The sequence below is a fragment of the Leopardus geoffroyi genome, chromosome B3, assembly GCF_018350155.1.
Source record: "Leopardus geoffroyi isolate Oge1 chromosome B3, O.geoffroyi_Oge1_pat1.0, whole genome shotgun sequence".
Lineage (NCBI taxonomy): Eukaryota > Metazoa > Chordata > Mammalia > Carnivora > Felidae > Leopardus > Leopardus geoffroyi.
The window spans coordinates 111368879-111385455 of NC_059337.1; the positions used below are offsets into that span (position 1 = coordinate 111368879).

At 43.3% G+C, this 16577-nt stretch overlaps 1 protein-coding gene across 1 annotated transcript in view; it reads left to right on the plus strand.

The window, feature by feature from the left end:
- The first annotated feature begins 767 nt into the window (after positions 1 to 767).
- FNTB (farnesyltransferase, CAAX box, beta) overlaps positions 768 to 16577 on the plus strand; it is a 68008-nt gene continuing 52198 nt past the window's right edge. Inside the window, exons 1-2 of the mRNA XM_045451249.1 lie at positions 768 to 1050; positions 15654 to 15718. Of these exons, the coding sequence (XP_045307205.1) occupies positions 907 to 1050; positions 15654 to 15718 (209 nt within the window). The 5' untranslated portion in view covers positions 768 to 906. The remainder of the gene's footprint in view (positions 1051 to 15653; positions 15719 to 16577) is intronic.

Consider the following 16577-nt stretch of genomic DNA (forward strand, 5'->3'; position numbering starts at 1 on the left):
CTGGGCCTGGCCACTCACTCTAATTAGTCCCCTCCTCCTTTCCTCTCTTTTGTAGACCCTGTTATTTTCTTTCATACCATTTATCACAAGTCTTCATATATTGTGTTCATTCATTAATTCTGTCTATTCCACTAGACTCTAAGGTTCCCAAGGGCAGGAGCCTTGTTTGTTTTGTTCACTTTTGTATTCCTGGGGCCTAGCGCAGTGTTTGACATAGAGTAGGTGCTCCCCAAAAAACTACTGAATATTTCCTTTGTCGTTTGACTTACACTTGTTCCTGCTACTGCACTTTACTTCCTACTACTGCATCGTAACTCCCTGGGGGATAGGAAACAACTACAACGCCCCTTCCCTCCATCATCGCGCCAGTAACGAGAAAGCAATTCCCTTGTTGAGAAGCCGCCGGCTTCTCCCCGGGCGGCTGTCATGCACCCAAAGGTGTCCAGAATTCTGTTAGTGATAGAGTGTCTGAGTCAGGAGAGCTGTCAAATGTTTTTACGGTTACACTCACAGTTCTTGGGCACTCGAAACTACGAACTACTGTCATTACAATTAAGTGGCAATTAGCGCAATATTGAAGTGTGCCTGCGTGCGTGTGTTACTTTGCGTAACGAACCGAGGCGTCCTACACCATCTCTCTGAAATGAAATCCAGATGGATAGACACGTCCTCCCTTCCTTGCGCGCCAAGAAGCTGAGTCTCCTGCAGCAGCAACTCTGCCCAATGGGGGGCGGAAGCATCCCAATAACTCTCTCCTTTAAGATGTGTAGGTGGGTGGAGAGAAATTCGCGTTCAAAGACTTTTTGACTCTATTCGCTCTCCGTAGCGCCTTAGCCCGTTTGAGTTTCAATGCGCGTTGTTGTTTGACGAAGGGAGTACTATACACCGCCCGCTGCTCTCCTGGTCATGGCTTCTCCGAGTTCCTTCACCTACTATTGCCCTCCATCTTCCTCACCTGTGTGGTCAGAGCCGCTGTACAGTCTGAGGCCGGAGCACGCGCGGGAGCGGTTGCAGGACGACTCGGTGGAAACAGTCACGTCCATAGAACAGGTGAGGCGGCCGGGTTGAGCGAGGCGCCCGCGCGGGGGCTTCTGGGAGCGAGAGTCCGGTCCGCAGGGCCGTCGGGGTGCGAAACTCACCGGGGAACTACGACTCCCACAGTGCACCGCGGCGCCTCCCCTCTGGGAAGCTCTGGGCAGTTCTGGGCGCCCAGGCTGCGGCTTGGGAATGGAGCATTTGTGGGGCCGGGTTGGGGAGGGGTCGTTTTCAGGGCTGGGTTTGGAGGAGAGGACAGTACCTGGGTCCTCTCTGCTTAAGAAAGCGGAGAGAATAGTGTTCTGTGCCTTGGAGGACTGAAGCACCCCGGGCGGGTCAGGCAGCTTGTTTCATTCCGCCGGGACATTGGGAGGTTCTCGGATGGATAGTGCACTTTCCTCACCTTGCTCGTAGTTTGGGGACACAGAGGGGAAGAGGAGCGGCCAGACTGCGGTCATGCCATTCCATGATCTGTTTAATTACTGACCCACGGGGCCAGATCCTGTAGGGCCTACCTCGTGGGTGGGCATGTTATTTGAGCACCAGCAAAGTATTGGACACACGATGTTCAACGCTGAAAGTACAAAGAAAACCTTTCCTGACCATGGGCATGGCACAGCCTGGTTGAGGAAAACAGACTATTTGAAAAGCGCTAATTAAAATGAAATTTTAGACGACTTATCCTTCATTCATTGAGGCCTCAAACCTATCACTTTGAAAAGCGCTTGAGGAATGAGTAGTGAACTCTAGTTTTGTTTTCCTTTTCCTTCTGCAATTGGAATTGTTCCCAAGTTCTTGTGGAAATGTTTGCCTGTCCTTAGAAGTGGTTGAGATGGTTCTTTTTAGCACTAACAAATAAGCATCAGGCTGCTTTCCAAATAAGATCTCGTATTAAGATCAGTCTCCAGGCTTAACCTTGGAGGGACCTGCTTTGACTTTCATACCTGAATTTGGAATCCTGTATTTAGGCAAAATTCATAGTGATAGTTATCATATTGTATATTTATGACTATAAATATAATTATAAATTAAAAACAAAAAAAAACAAGGACTTGAATAGACAATTATACACATGGTAGCAGAAAGAATATTGTAACTGGAATTTATGCTACATAGGTTTTAGGATTGAAAGGAAACCCTTACCTTTTGAATCTAGCCCCCCAGCTTAGCCCACCAGTGTGTCTTTCTACAGAAACCTTGTAAAAGATTGCAAAGAAATCTTCCACCAATGAAACCTACAGGATCTTTGCAGTGTTCCTAAGTAACAGACTGTAGAGTTTATTCAGGTCAAGCTTGTTCCTTGGTATGTGATGTAACACTATTAAGTTACTTTTTATGTAGTTAACCGAACTGACTCAGCACTTAAGAATATGGATAGAATACTAGCGGAGAAAAGGGAATCAGAAGTTGGTCTGTTCATTTAGAGACCAGAACAGACTTCCATGTTTAAGGGGCAAATCAAAAACAGGAACATTAACAGGAGTTTCACTGATCTGCTCTCTTTTTCCTGTACTACTTTTTTTTTTCCAGTGAAGTGCCCCTGCTTAGTTCCTGCCAAGAAACACTAGCACTTATATTTTAAATGTCTAGGCATAATAAGTGATGCAAAAATGGATGCAGCAAGGGGTGCCTGGGCGGCTCAGTCGGTTGAGCATCTGACTTCAGCTCAGGTCATGATCTCACAGTTCGTGAGTTTGAGCCCCGCGTCAGGCTCTGTGCTGAGAGCTCAGTGCCTGGAGGCTGTTTCGAGTTCTGTGTCCCTCTCTCTCTTTATGCTCCTCCCCCACTCACGCTCTGTATCTCTCTCTCAAAAATGAATAAACATTAAAAAAAATTTTTTTTAACGTTTTTATTTATTTTTGAGACAGAGAGAGACAGAGCATGAATGGGGGAGGGGCAGAGAGAGAAGGAGACACAGAATCGGAAGCAGGCTCCGGGCTCTGAGCCATCAGCCCAGAGCCCGACGCGGGGCTCGAACTCACAGACCGTGAGATCGTGACCTGAGCCGAAGTCGGATGCTTAACCAACTGAGCCACCCAGGCGCCCCCCAAAAATTTTTTTTTTAAATGGATGAGCAAGATTCTGGGCTGCCAAAGGGTCAGCCAAGGCCTGGGCCGGGTGTGGAAGCTAGGTTTCTGATATGGAACATGGTTATAATATGGTGTCTTTCAAATCTAGGCTCTACTGTGTGTTCGATAATAGAGCATCTTATATGTCTTTTCCTTGTCATTCTTCCAGCTCACATTTTCAAAGTCTGGGATAAACGGTTCCAGAGAGTAGGAAGATGATATAGTATCTCATACTAATGGTTACCTCAGTGCCAGCACTAATAATCAGTAGTATCCATTTACTGGGTCCCAGTTCTGTGCTAAATGCCCACCATATAGATTGTATCATTCAATCCTTTTCCATTTCACAGACAAGAAAACCGAGGCTTAGAGAAGTACTAGTTTGGTAGGTTAATGATGATATATATTCATAAGAAACTTCGTCAGGAGGAGTTGTCTACAGAAGATACTACTGTTATTCTTTCGGTTCTGTCCATTTATTCATAGAGATTTACCAACAGGGTTCAATTTTGTGCCATTGCCAATAGGAACAAATGTTTGTCTCCTGATTCCTATCTGATTATCAGGAGACTTAATTATTTGTTCAACAACACTTTGATTATAGGAATTTAAACCTTTAAACAATAAAGAGCCCTTAGCTATGGATTCTTCTGTACTATTCATTCACATTTTTATTCAACAACTACTTGGGTGCCTTCTATGTGCCACACACTGTTCAAGGCATTGGACATAAGGCAGTGAACAAAAGAGGCCAAGCTGGTGCCTTTATGAAACTTTGTTCTGGGCCAGGGAGGCAGTCAACAAAATGGGGGGAAATCTATCCATCCATCCATCTATCTATCTATCTATCTATCTATCTATGTATCTATCTAATTTACTTAGAAGTGCTGTAGAGAAAAAGAAAGTAGGATAAGAGACATGGAGTATGCCAGGAAAGGGCCGGGTAGGAGCAGAGGAGTTTTATATAAGGAGGTAAGGGAAGGCCTCTGATGATGTGCCTGCCACTTGCACTGAGACCTGAAATAAGTAAGGAAGCAAGCCGTGTGTGTCTGGGGAAAGAGCATTCTGGGCGGAGAAAGCAGTAAGTGTAAAGGACCTGAGGCCTTCTAGTTCCCCGGTGAGTGGAGAGCCACTGTGAGGAGAGAGATTAGTAAACAGGAGAATAGGAGATAAGGTCAGATCTTGTAGGGCCTTACAGACCATTGTAAGTATACTTTCGAATACCCTGATTGTGATGGGAAGCCATTTGGCTGGATGGTTTTCTGTTTACCTCCCCAGATCCACTCTACCCTTTTCCACCCTGTCTACAAATGTGCCCCAAGAGGTCACCTGCATGGACAGGTTCCCTTGCCTTATGTCTTCTGGGTGTATTTGGCTGTGTTTGTATTGATAGGGGATGAGAGGGAGGGAGAATGAGATCAGCACATTTACTCCTTTCCCGCAGGATTGCACGGTCTGCAGGGTGTTTAGAGTGGAGGCACTCACAACTCTTATCAGACACCTTCCATTGGAGCTCCCTGGTGCCCTCTTCACTCCTCTCCACACTTCCATGCCTAGGAGGGGACCGAGTAGCCCTGTGTTGCCTGCCCCAGAGTACTGCACTCTCCTGTGGTTTCCCTTAGGAAAGGAGTATTTGCCCACACCTTTGTAACTAATTCCTTTATAAACTCTCCTCAAATCACCCACTTTGAATGTGCCTTCTATTTTCCTGCCAGGAGTCAGACTGCTCTATGATCTGAGACTTTTGACTCAATCTGACCAGTATTTTAACAGGCCCATGTAGGTCCCTGTTGAGAGGAGATTGTGCGGAGGTGAGGACAGGTGCAGGGAAACCAGGTAGGAGGCTGTTGCAGTGCTCCAGGTGATGGGTGTCAGGGCTGTGGTAGTGGAGGCAGTGAGGAGTGGTCAAGTTCTGGGTATTTTTAAAGATTTCTACTTTGACAAGCTCTTTCACTGATGGGTTGGGTGGATGGAGAACCTTTTGCAACTCTAGAAAGCAGGATGTGGTCATCTTCCTTTTTTTGTGTTATCCGCAATCACCCCATGGCAAATGCTCTGTGACTCAGGCCATAGGTTAATACTGGCACAGTCTCAGAGGTTTGCCAAAAAGAGTTGTTTACAGAAGGCACTACTCCTGTTTTTCTTTTAGTTTGTCCTGAACAGGGACCAAAGCATCCTCCACTTGAAATGGCATGAGGTCATTAGACAACATTCAGTCAAGTAACAATCAACTGTGGAGGGTATCTGGAAGGATCATTGGTCTTAGTTCCTGCTCTCACAATTATTTTCTCTTAGAAAAAAGAACATACCTGAAGCAACCACAGAATAATTTACAAGAGCACATAAGTGCTGAGTTATGCCTGCGTTGCACAAGGGCTTGGGGAGTGGAAGCCAGGGTGTTGTGGGCTAAGGAGGTGGTCAGGACAGTTTCATGGAGAATGTTGGGTTGTACAGGATGGAGTTGGGGGACAGCTATTCCAGTCAGAGGAGCTGTTAGGAGGGAAAACTCCACTTTACTGGGAATGGAGGGAGCAGGTTGGCTGTGGTAGGAAATTAGATCAGCTGGGTGGGTGAGGCCAATGGAATTGGGGGTGGGTGGTGGGGAGGGATGCAGAGATAGGCAGAGGAGTTGGCTTCAAATGTTGAGATCCACTGCAGATCCTGACGGAGGGGACGTCAAGGGTCCAGGAATGAATCCTGGACACCTACTGTTGACTTGTTTCAAGTTATAATCTCTGAACGATTATGAAATGGGGGTGAAACAAGTCACTAAATGTGATCAAACCTATTAGTTTTTTGTGCTTCTGATAGAAGGAACCAGAGCTCTGCTTGGTTATGTGGTTAGTAGGCTAGCTGTGGTGAATCAGTTTTGCTTTATTGAAATTCAGCATGTACCATGTTGCTCAACTATAAGACAATTCCAAATATCAAATTCCTCCATTTTTCCTATTAAAAAGGACAAAAAAAAAAAAAAAAAAAGGTTTGGTCCACTTGAAAACGTGTATTTTTTTTAATGTTAATTTTTTTTGTTTTTTTGAGAGAGAGAGACAGAGTGCAAGTGGGCGGGGTGCGGGATGGCAGAGAAAGAGAGGGGGACACAATCTGAAGCAGGCTCCAGGCTCTGAGCTGTCAGCACAGAACCTGACATGGGTCTTGAACTCATGAACCACAAGATCATGACCTGAGCTGAAGCTGGACACTTAACCGACTGAGCCACCCACGCGCCCTGAAAATACGTGTACTTTTAAGTATGTAGGTGAACATATCGAATGCCTACTTGCAAAATTTACATTTTAAATTTAGATACATGTACCTATTTAGAATCACATACTTTGTAAAATCACAGTAGTTTAGAAATAGTGTTTTTCCTCTTTATTTATAACAAATTTTTCTCCAAAATCTTCACATACGTTTTTGCCCTTAGTATTTTTATCTTGCTGGAGCCACATTTTGGATCAACCGGTGTATTTTTCCAGAGCACATTTTCAGGTTTTTGAGATAAATCCCTTTTGATTATGGGTAAGAATAATTTTATCCCAAGTTACAACTACCCAATTTTGTAACAGTAGAATTCTTTTACAGTGTGTCCCGTAGGTGTATATCTGTGATCACTGCAACTCAGCTACTATTTACTTTTTAAAATGATCTTTAAAAGGGTTTACAGTGGGCGCTTAGTGTGAGTTCGTAGCCTCAGGAATAATTGCTAAATCTGTGCTTAATTTGTCATCTTTCCTTCGTACCATCAGCTTATTTTTTATAAGCAGCCCAAACCAGACCTTGACTGAGGTTGTTTTAGGCTGATACATCAACCCCAACTGGTATTTTGTATTTAAAATAAAGGGATTGGGAGGACTTCCTATAGGAAGAGGTACATTGTAAGGATTGCTTATAAAATGACTTCTTTTTCCTGAGGGTTTTTTTTTTTTTTTTCTGGGAAATCCTGGCCTTATATTTAATCTAATAATTCTTTCACTCACATGCAGCATCAGCATGAGTCTCAGGCAGCAAATCTGCTTTTTGGAAGGGTCCTCCTCTGGGAGAGAGGGAGAGATGTGGAAGAAGGGGCTTGATAGTCCATGATATGAAAGTTAGTGCATCATTAGACCGGCTTTGGATGGAAGGTGTGGAAGAGAAAGTACCAAATGCATTAGTTGGTTTTTACCACTTATCCGTGAATGGAGAGTATTCTGTGCTTCTGACTGGCTTTTTTCTGTCTGGCATTATTTTGGGGCTCCTAACAGTTACCAAGCCAAGTTCTTTAGGACTCAAAACATAAATATCTATTTATGGCTTCTGGGACCATAGCTCTTAGATATGAAATAAGCAGATGCACCAGAAGGTGAGCACTCAATTCTTTAGATTTTAAGGATCCCATTCGTTTGTTTGTTTATTTATTTATTATTTTTCTTTGACTTAAGCTTTTACTTCATGTGCACATAACAGAAAGCAACAGTACTGAGGAAATGGAACTGTGGACACCAGCAGTAACCAGAGAACTAGGGACTGGGGAAAAGGTTGAACCAGCAGACCTCAAAGAATGGGGGCTGTGGGCTGATTCCAAACAAAGGGAGACTTGCAGCTGCCACCGGTAGTTCCCCACATGGAATCTGAAGACGGAACCAAGGGCTGGGGTTTAGAAGTTACTGCAGATTGGCTCATAGCAGGCCCTGTGCATACCGCCGGTAACGTCCAGTCTGGATTAAGCCAGCAGACTCCATTAATGGAGACTGTGGACTGGAGAAAGAAAGGTTTATTTTGGGCAGTCACCCTTTCCATGGCCACGTCCATGGAGAGGGCCCATGTGACAAGTTACCTTATTGGCACTGACCAGAAAATGCTTGACTGGTTAAGATTACGTTTCTAGGGGAGGTTGAAAGTGCAGTTAGGTTAGATGATTAAGCCCCAGGTTGGTGACATGGCCTAGCATAAGTGACTTTATTTGGGCCTGTGGTTTTCTTTTTAACACAGTTGTTGATTTTTAAGATCTATTCCCCTCTTCTTGGACAACTGAGCTACTTCTAGATTTTGGATATTAGCTGCTATCAATGCTACATCCTTGTAGAAGTCTTTTTGTGAGCATATATTTTCATTTCTCTTGAGGAGAGACCTAAAAGTGGAATTGTTGCATCATGCGGTGGGTGTATGCTGAGTTTTATAAGAAACTGCTGGCCTTTTCCAGAGTGGTTGTACATTTTATACCCTCACCCACATTGTATAATAAGAGTGCTGGTTGCTCCACAACTTGCCAACATTTGGTGTTGTTGGTTTTTTCAACTTTAGTGACTCTGCTGGTGGGTGTGGGTGGTGTTGTGTTCTTTTTGTTTGTTTGTTTTTAAAAAATGTTCATTTATTTTGAGAGAGTGCTTGCGCACGTGAGCGGGGAAGGGACAGACAAAGCCAGGGGGGTGGGGGTGGGAGAGAGAGAGAGAGAGAGAGAGAGAGAGAGAGAATCCCAACCAGGCGACAGAGCCTGATGCGGAGCTTGATCTCTCAAACTGTAAGATCATGACCTGAGCCAAAACCAGCTGAGCCATACAGGCATCCCAATAGGTAGTATTATGAGGAGAAAAATTACTTGTGACACTTGTAAAAGGAAGTCTGTATTCAAGACTTTATTACCATGGTGATGTTTGTGGTAGGGGAGAGAGATTGGGCTCAACTCTGAATACAAGGGAAAGTGGGAATTTATAGTCAGGGAGCAAGCTGGAGGGATTGGTGGATGGAAACCTACTAAGAGGACTCAATTCTAGCTAACCCAATTTAACAGGATTCCTCCTCAAGGCAGGCCAGGGTAAGCAGACATCACTGGGGGACAGTGGAGGATGAGGAACCCAGTCAGATACTGAGGATGACCAGATATTAAGGATCGGGGATTCATAAGAGATGAATCACCGGATTCTACTCCTTAAGTCAAGACTACACTCTATGTCTTGGCAATCAAAAAGAATGAAATCTTGCCATTTGCAACTACATGGTTGGAACTGGAGGGTATTATGCTAAGCGAAATTAGTCAGAGAAAGACAAATATCATATGACTTCACTCATATGAGGACTTTAAGAGACAAAACAGATGAACATAACGGAAGGGAAACAAAAATAATATAAAAACAGGGAGGGGGACAAAACAGAAGAGACTCATAAATATGGAGAACAAACTGAGGGTTGCTGGAGCGGTTGTGGGAGGGGGGATGAGCTAAATGGGTAAGGAGCATTAAGGAATCTACTGAAATCATTGCTTTACTATGTACTAACTAATTTGGATGTAAATTATAAAAAATAAATTATTAGATAAAAAAAGACTACACTGTGTGTTAACTTCAGAATTAAAAAAAAAAAAAGGATGGGGGATGCTGGCTAAACCAATTTGTAGGATTCTTGCTAAAATGGGGTGAGGCAAAGATGGCCACAGAAGAACAAAAGTCAAGGCCAGGTTAGGATATGGATGCATTGTATATGTGTCTGCAAATGTATTTATCTTTTCAAAAATCTTTCTTATGCTTAGATAAAGTAGCCATGGTGAAATTTGGGTATTAAGTGTTTTGTTTTGTTTTGATCCTTAATCACGTCATCCAACATTTTATTATAAAAAATATTAAATATACAGAACAGTTGATAGCATCTGTTTACCCTCTACCTAATTTCTGTCATATAGATGATTAAAGGATTTATTTTATTTTATTTTATTTTAAGTTTATTTATTTATTTTTGAGAGAGAGCAAGCAGGGGAGGGGCAGAGAGAGAGAGAGAAAGAGAGAGAGAATCCCAAGCAAGCTCCACGCTGTCAGTGCAGAGCCCAACACAGGGCTGGATCTGAGCCAAAATCAAGAGTCAGACACTCAACCAACTGAGCCACCCAGGCACCCCCCCTCAAGATTCTTTCTATGTCTTTGTGTGTGTGTGCGTGTGTGTGTGTGTATGTGTGTGTGTGATTTGAATTAGTCAAAGTTATTTTTTTTTTCCAGGCTATTTAAAAATTTTGAAGAGCTAATCCCTTAAAACTAAATCTTCTGGTGACTAATCCTGGTGACGTTTCTTGTAACGTTTCATATAGCAATGTTTCTGAAACAGATCAGATGCTTTAGGCCGTCATCCTCCTCCCAAAAGAGTCCTATCACTTTCATTAACATGGTCATGAACTGTGTGCCCTGTGCCCAAGGGAGATGAACCTATGGGCCCTTTGCTATTTATGCAAAAGAAAATTATCTGTTGTTACGTGGCTGTTAATCAGCCTTTGTATTGTCCCATTTGGTAACTGCCTTGCCTTTTGGGGTTCTCATGCTGAAAGGAGAGATTGACTAGAATAGAATAGTCTGTTCCTTTGGGGTGGAAAGGAAGTGTGGAAATCCAAGATAAAGTGAGAGTTCAGGGAAAGTGGGCACGCTTTAGCATCCCTATGCAGTACTGAAGCTGATTTTTTTTTTTAATTCTGATTTGAGAACTATATATTCAGAGTTTTCATGACTGAGGTAACTTTGGTTTTTTTTTTTAATAGTTAATGTCATTTTTCCTGTATTTAAAGTGAGGATTTTGATAAATTTTTTAAAAGGAACTTGGTTATAGATCTTGCCTGTATATATTAAACAGTTGTTAGGACTGCTTCCCTTAATTCTATCCTAAAGGCTAAATTTCTAAATCTCCTAATGTGTTGGAGGTCCCCAAGACTACCCCTAGTTGATTCACTACAGGGATTCAGAGAATTCAGTATATAGGTTGTACTCGTGGTTATGATTTATTACAGCAAAAGCCTACAAAGCGAAATCAGCAAGTGAAAGGCTCACAGGGTGAAGTCTGGAGGAAACCAGACATAAGCTTCCAAGAGTCTTCTGCCAGTGGAGTCACACAGGACGTGCTTCATTTAAATCTCAGGCATCAAATTGTAACAACACATGCGAAGTGCTGTCTACCAGAGAAGCTTGTTAGATACTTGGGGCTCATGGTTTTTAGTGGGGGTTCGTCACATACATACCTTCTGCCCAGCACGTCTCCACATTCCAGACTCCCAGAAAGAAAGTAGCTGTTCAGCATAAACAAGATTGTGTATGCAGTTTCAGGACAGTGAGCCACTCATCAGTTCTGGGAATGGTGGGGAGTGTCTCCAAATTCAGGTTTCCAGACAGCATCCGAGGGTCAACCTTTCAAGCTGGCCTTTCTAAGGATAGCAGCCTCTAGCCTGCTATGGTAATGCCTTTGTATACAAATAGCTTATCTTCTTTCCTTCTGCTACACAAATCAGAGCAAAGAATGCTTACGTCTTCTCAGTAACAAATTTACTCAGATTTTATATAACACTTGGCAGGCTATGTGGGGAGAAGGGAAGGCAAAAAAGGATGTTGCATGTTGTGGAGATTACTTTGATTTTTCTCTACACCAGATGAGTTCTTTATTAAGCAGGCTCCATGCCCAGCATGGAGCTGATGCGGGTCTTGATCCCATAATCGTGATATCATGACCTAAGCCGAAATCAAGAGTCGGATGGATGCACGACCGACTGAGCCACCCAGGCGCCCCCTCAGATGAGTTCTTTTTAATTTCTATATTAATCCATTACTGTTTGTCAAAACATTTGCAGGCTAATTGCTAAGCATTATTTTTAAAGTTGTACTCTAGGGGTGCCTGGGTGGCTCAGTTGGCTAAGTGTCCGACTTCGGCTCAGGTCATGATCTCGCGGTTCGTGGGTTTGAGCCCTGCATTGGGCTCTGTGCTGACAGCTCACAGCCTGGAGCCTGCTTCAGATTCCGTGTCTCCCTCTCTCTCTGCCCTTCCCCTGCTCGTGCTGTCTCTCTCTGTCTCTCAAAAATAAATAAACGTTAAAGTTGTACTCTAGAAACCATACTGTGAGCTCTAGCGACCCTTTTCTAAGATATACCAGTTCCTAAAGACAACACATAGAATGGGAGTAAATTTTTGTAAATCATGTGTTTGATAAGGGATTGTGTTTAGAATATATAAGGAATTATTACAGCTCAGTAATAAAAGGACAACAATAAAAAAAAAAAAAGAATGAAGTATCTGAATAGACATTTCTCTAAAGAAGATATACAAATGGCCAAAAAGCCCATAAAAAGATACTCAACATCATTAGCCATCAGAGAATTGCAGTCAATGAAACATTGCGTCACAGCCACTAGGATGGGTATAATCAAACCCACAGAGAATAACATGTGTTGGTAAGGATGTGAAGAAAGTAGAACACTCATACATTGCCTGTGGAAATGTAAAATGGTATTCCTGCTTTGGAAAACAGTCTAGGGGCACCTTGGTGGCTCAGTCGGTTAAGCATCCAACTCTTGGGCTCAGGTCATGATCTCACAGTTTGGTTCAAGCTCCTCATCGGGCTCTGCGCTGACAAGTAAGGAGCCTGCTTGGGATTCTCTCTCCCTCTCTCTGCCCCTCCCCTCTGGCACTCTCTCTCTCTCTCTCTCTCTCAAAATAAATAAATAAACTTTAAAAAAAACAGACAGCCTAACAGTTCCTCAAAGAGTTAAACCTAGAGTTACCATATGATCCAGTCATTCCGTGCCTTAGGTCTCTACCTGTATCTAAGTAGAAATGAAAACATATGTCCATCCAAAAACCCGTATAAGAATATTCATAGTGACTTTACTTGTAATAGTCCCAAAGTGGGAACACAACTCAAATGCCCATCAACTGATGAATGATAAACTAAATGTGATATATCCATAAAATGGAATTTTACTTGGCAATAAAAAGAAATGAAGTAATGGTCCATGCCACAACATGGATGAAGCTTGGAAACATGCTAAGTGAAAGAAGACAGTCACAAAGGACTGTATATCATGTGATTACATTTATATGAAATATCCAGAATAGACAAATCCATAAAGATAGAAAGTAGATGAGTGGTTGACAGGGGCTAGGGAGGGTGGAGGGTTGGGGGTGACTGTTGATGGGTGCAGCATTTCTTTCTTGGGTAGTGAAAGTGTTCTAGAATTGATTGTGGTGATGGATGCACAACTCTGTGAGTGGACCAAAAGCCATTGAATCATGCACTTTAAGTAGATGAATCGAATGATGTATGAATTATATCTCAATGAAGCCATTAGAAAAATATGCCAGTTCTTGGGTGCTGGGTGGCTTAGTCGGTTAAACATCTGCCTTCGGCTCAGGTCATGATCTCACAGTTTGTGGGTTTGAGCCCCGCGTCAGGCTCTGTGCAGACAGCTCAGAGCCTGGATCCTGCTTCAGATTCTGTGTCTCCCTCTCTCTGCCTCTCCCCCACTCACACTCTGTGTCTTTCTCTCAAAAAAAAAAAAAAAACAAACAAACATTAAAACAAATTTTTTTTCAAAAAGAAAAATATGCCAGTTTTTTTTAAGTTTTTTTTTTTTTTTTTTAGCATTTATTCATTTTTGAAAGGCAGAGAGACAGAGCATGAATGCGGGAGGGGCAGAGAGAGAGAGAGACACAGAATCTGAAGAAGGCTCCAGGCTCTAAGCTGTCAGCACAGAGCCCAACGCGGGACTCGAACTCAGACTGTGAGATCATGACCTGAGCTGAAGTTGGCCACTTAACCAACTGAGCCACCCAGGCGCCCCAAAAATATGCCATTTCTTTTTTTTTTTTTAACGTTTATTTATTTTTGAGACAGAGAGAGACGGATCATGAATGGGGGAGGGTCAGAGAGAGTGGGAGACACAGAAACTGAAACAGGCTCCAGGCTCTGAGCTGTCAGCACAGAGCCCAACACGGGGCTCGAACTCATGGACCACGAGATCATGACCTGAGCTGAAGTCAGACGCTAAACTGACTGAGCCACCCAGGCACCCCAAAAATATGCCATTTCTTAAGAGAAGATAAAGGGAATTGTTATTTGTCCATTTTTATGAACAGCTGACCTATAACACTCAGGTATTGATTAGAATTCATAACTTAGACTTTCAGGCATGAGTTCGTTACTAACTGCTTGGAATATCACTTGTTCATTCTGCAGAAGAGTGATTAGGAAATCCGAAGAGAAATGACACTGTGTTGGGAATATTTTAAGCACTTTCTGCTTTATGTTGGTCAGGTGTCAAAGTTTAGCGATAAACCTCCATTTTCCTCATCTAGTACTTGGCTGCTGTGTTGTACTAGGGGGAGCTGAGGTGGGTCTCTTGGCTGAATGCTTTTCTTCCTAGGGGTCTCAATGTCAGAATGCTAAGGAAGTGATGGGCTCATCCATTTGCCCTGGAATATTACTAAGTCGTGTGGATTTGTACTGGGGTAAAGGAAGTGAGTTTTCCTCCCACTTGGTTTTGTTTCATTCAGAACTCATCAATTCACTTAGCTCTAACAGTATATTGTAGGCAAATTTTATGATCTTACTGACGTATGTTTTTTGTATATTTTTCTGTCCCTTTCAGCTTATAGCTAAGGAAGGTGTAATTAAGAAATGCAGTCTGTGTTCCGTTTAGGCTGGTGCTTTATGTTGGTCCTGTGTGAGTGTCTCGGAAAGGAATAGTGAAGAATTGGGACAACTTCCTTATACCTCCTGAGTCAGATTCTCACAGTGACTTCTGTTTTTTGAAGTATTGTGAACTCTTAGCCAGATTATCCCTCAAACTCATGTTCGGAGGCAAATACGAAAGTATATCCGAAAACCAAGTATAAATAATTTGAGACTGGCTGCCATTTTAGATGATTCACATCAGCGCTCCCCTCCTCATCACAAATAATTCTTGCACACACGTCAAGGGACTAGATGCTCTAACTCGGTGGATGATTCGGAAATAAAGAATACATTTTGAAATTCCCAGAGAGGACATTATTATGTATCTTGAAATCTCAATGAGGACATGCCTCACTACAAAGAACAGGGATGCCAGTGAAGGAGAAACCCTGTATCCTGTTAACCAATCCACTCCTGCATTGCTGGACCCTTTCCTTACAGAAGCTGAACTGTGTGACTGTGTTGTGATAGGTCTTCAGAGGAAACGGGGGATCCGCTTTTTTTTGTGACCTGATTTTCCGAGATCCTTCATGTTATGGGACTGTGGAGTCCTTTCCGTGACTTAGGACCAATGACCAGATGTGCTGTTTCTTTGGTGTTTCAGTGATCGATGATGTTCTTGTAAATCCCTTAGGGAATTTTAATACTGTTCAATCTGTATTTAAACGGTTCGATCTGCCAATAAGGAGTATGATCCTTGGCAGGAATTAATTTTGTATTTGTGAATGGCCAGTTAAGTGAACACCTAGACAACTTCATAGAGCAGGTGAGCGTAAATCTCTCAAGCAAAATGCCTTGTCTGCTCCCTAAGTAACTGATGCCAGTGTGCCAAACTCCAGAACTGCCATTAGTTTGGATATATGGATGGTTTACTTCAGAAGTCGATTGTAATGCCAGCCTGGTACAGAGCATTCTCTGTTTCTTCTGTTCTGAGCCTGTCATCCTGCAGAGTCCCTGTTTCTAGTCTTACAGTATCGTGAAGTACAAAACCACACCAGGCAACTGCAACCAATGGGCATTTGTGGCAACAGGAAGAAAAGGTCGATAGAGGCTCATTGGTATTTGTTTTCTCTCTCTCCCATCTCCTGTGTTCTTATCAGGCAAAAGTAGAAGAGAAGATCCAAGACGTCTTCAGTTCTTACAAGTTCAACCACCTTGTACCAAGGTAAGCATTTAGGAGTTTGAGGGGATCTGGGAGAGCACCCCCTCCTCTGTAAGCCTTTCTTCTTTCCTCCATGAGCCTGTTCAACCTTGGGGATAAGTCTGCCATGAGACGGGTTTCTTGATCTTGTGGCCCCCTGGGTAAGCATGTGACCCCAAGCCCTTCCTCTGTTAGCGGTTTAGAGGAGATGCTCCCCTCGAGCTGAGCCAGCCCGTGTTATGTGGAGGTACCCCTCAGGGCCTAAACTCTGAGCTCTGAAGATGGGGAGAGGAAATTCATGTTTCTGCTGCTCAGTTGTGACCTGCTACTCTGGTGGTTTTCTTTCTCGGATTATACTTTGAAACAGACGTAGAGCCCAAGGGGGCAGCAAAGGATGGATTCTCTCGATGTATGCTGTGATCTGATGGGAGGATGGGCCGAGCTGCGGCTTCTCCCAGCCTGGCCCCTGTTGCTAAGCGTGCAGCTGCTCCCAGGGATTCAGTTTCTGGGGAGAAAATAAACAGCGCCGTTTTGCTTTCCTTGGCACTTAGCAAGTTAAAGTTTTCTAAGCAATTTGATGTCAGAGATTCCAAAAAGGGGATTATAAGCAGAAACTTATTAGTTAAGTTGAAACTTTATTTTCTCTTGTTTCTAGCTTATACCGTATCACACTAGAGCTTCCTGAGCTTCTTTCCTCCCTTTATTAGCATGCCTCTTCCTGTCACGAGTTGTTCCTCTAGAACCGGACTGTATCGCATTTCCAGCCATCAGGATGGATCAGTAGTCTGAAGCTGTGTGTGGCCATCATTTTACCTCAGTGACACAGCATGCTGTCTGGACCACCTCTGGGCCAAGGCGAGCAGGGCTGCTGGCTGATTGGCTG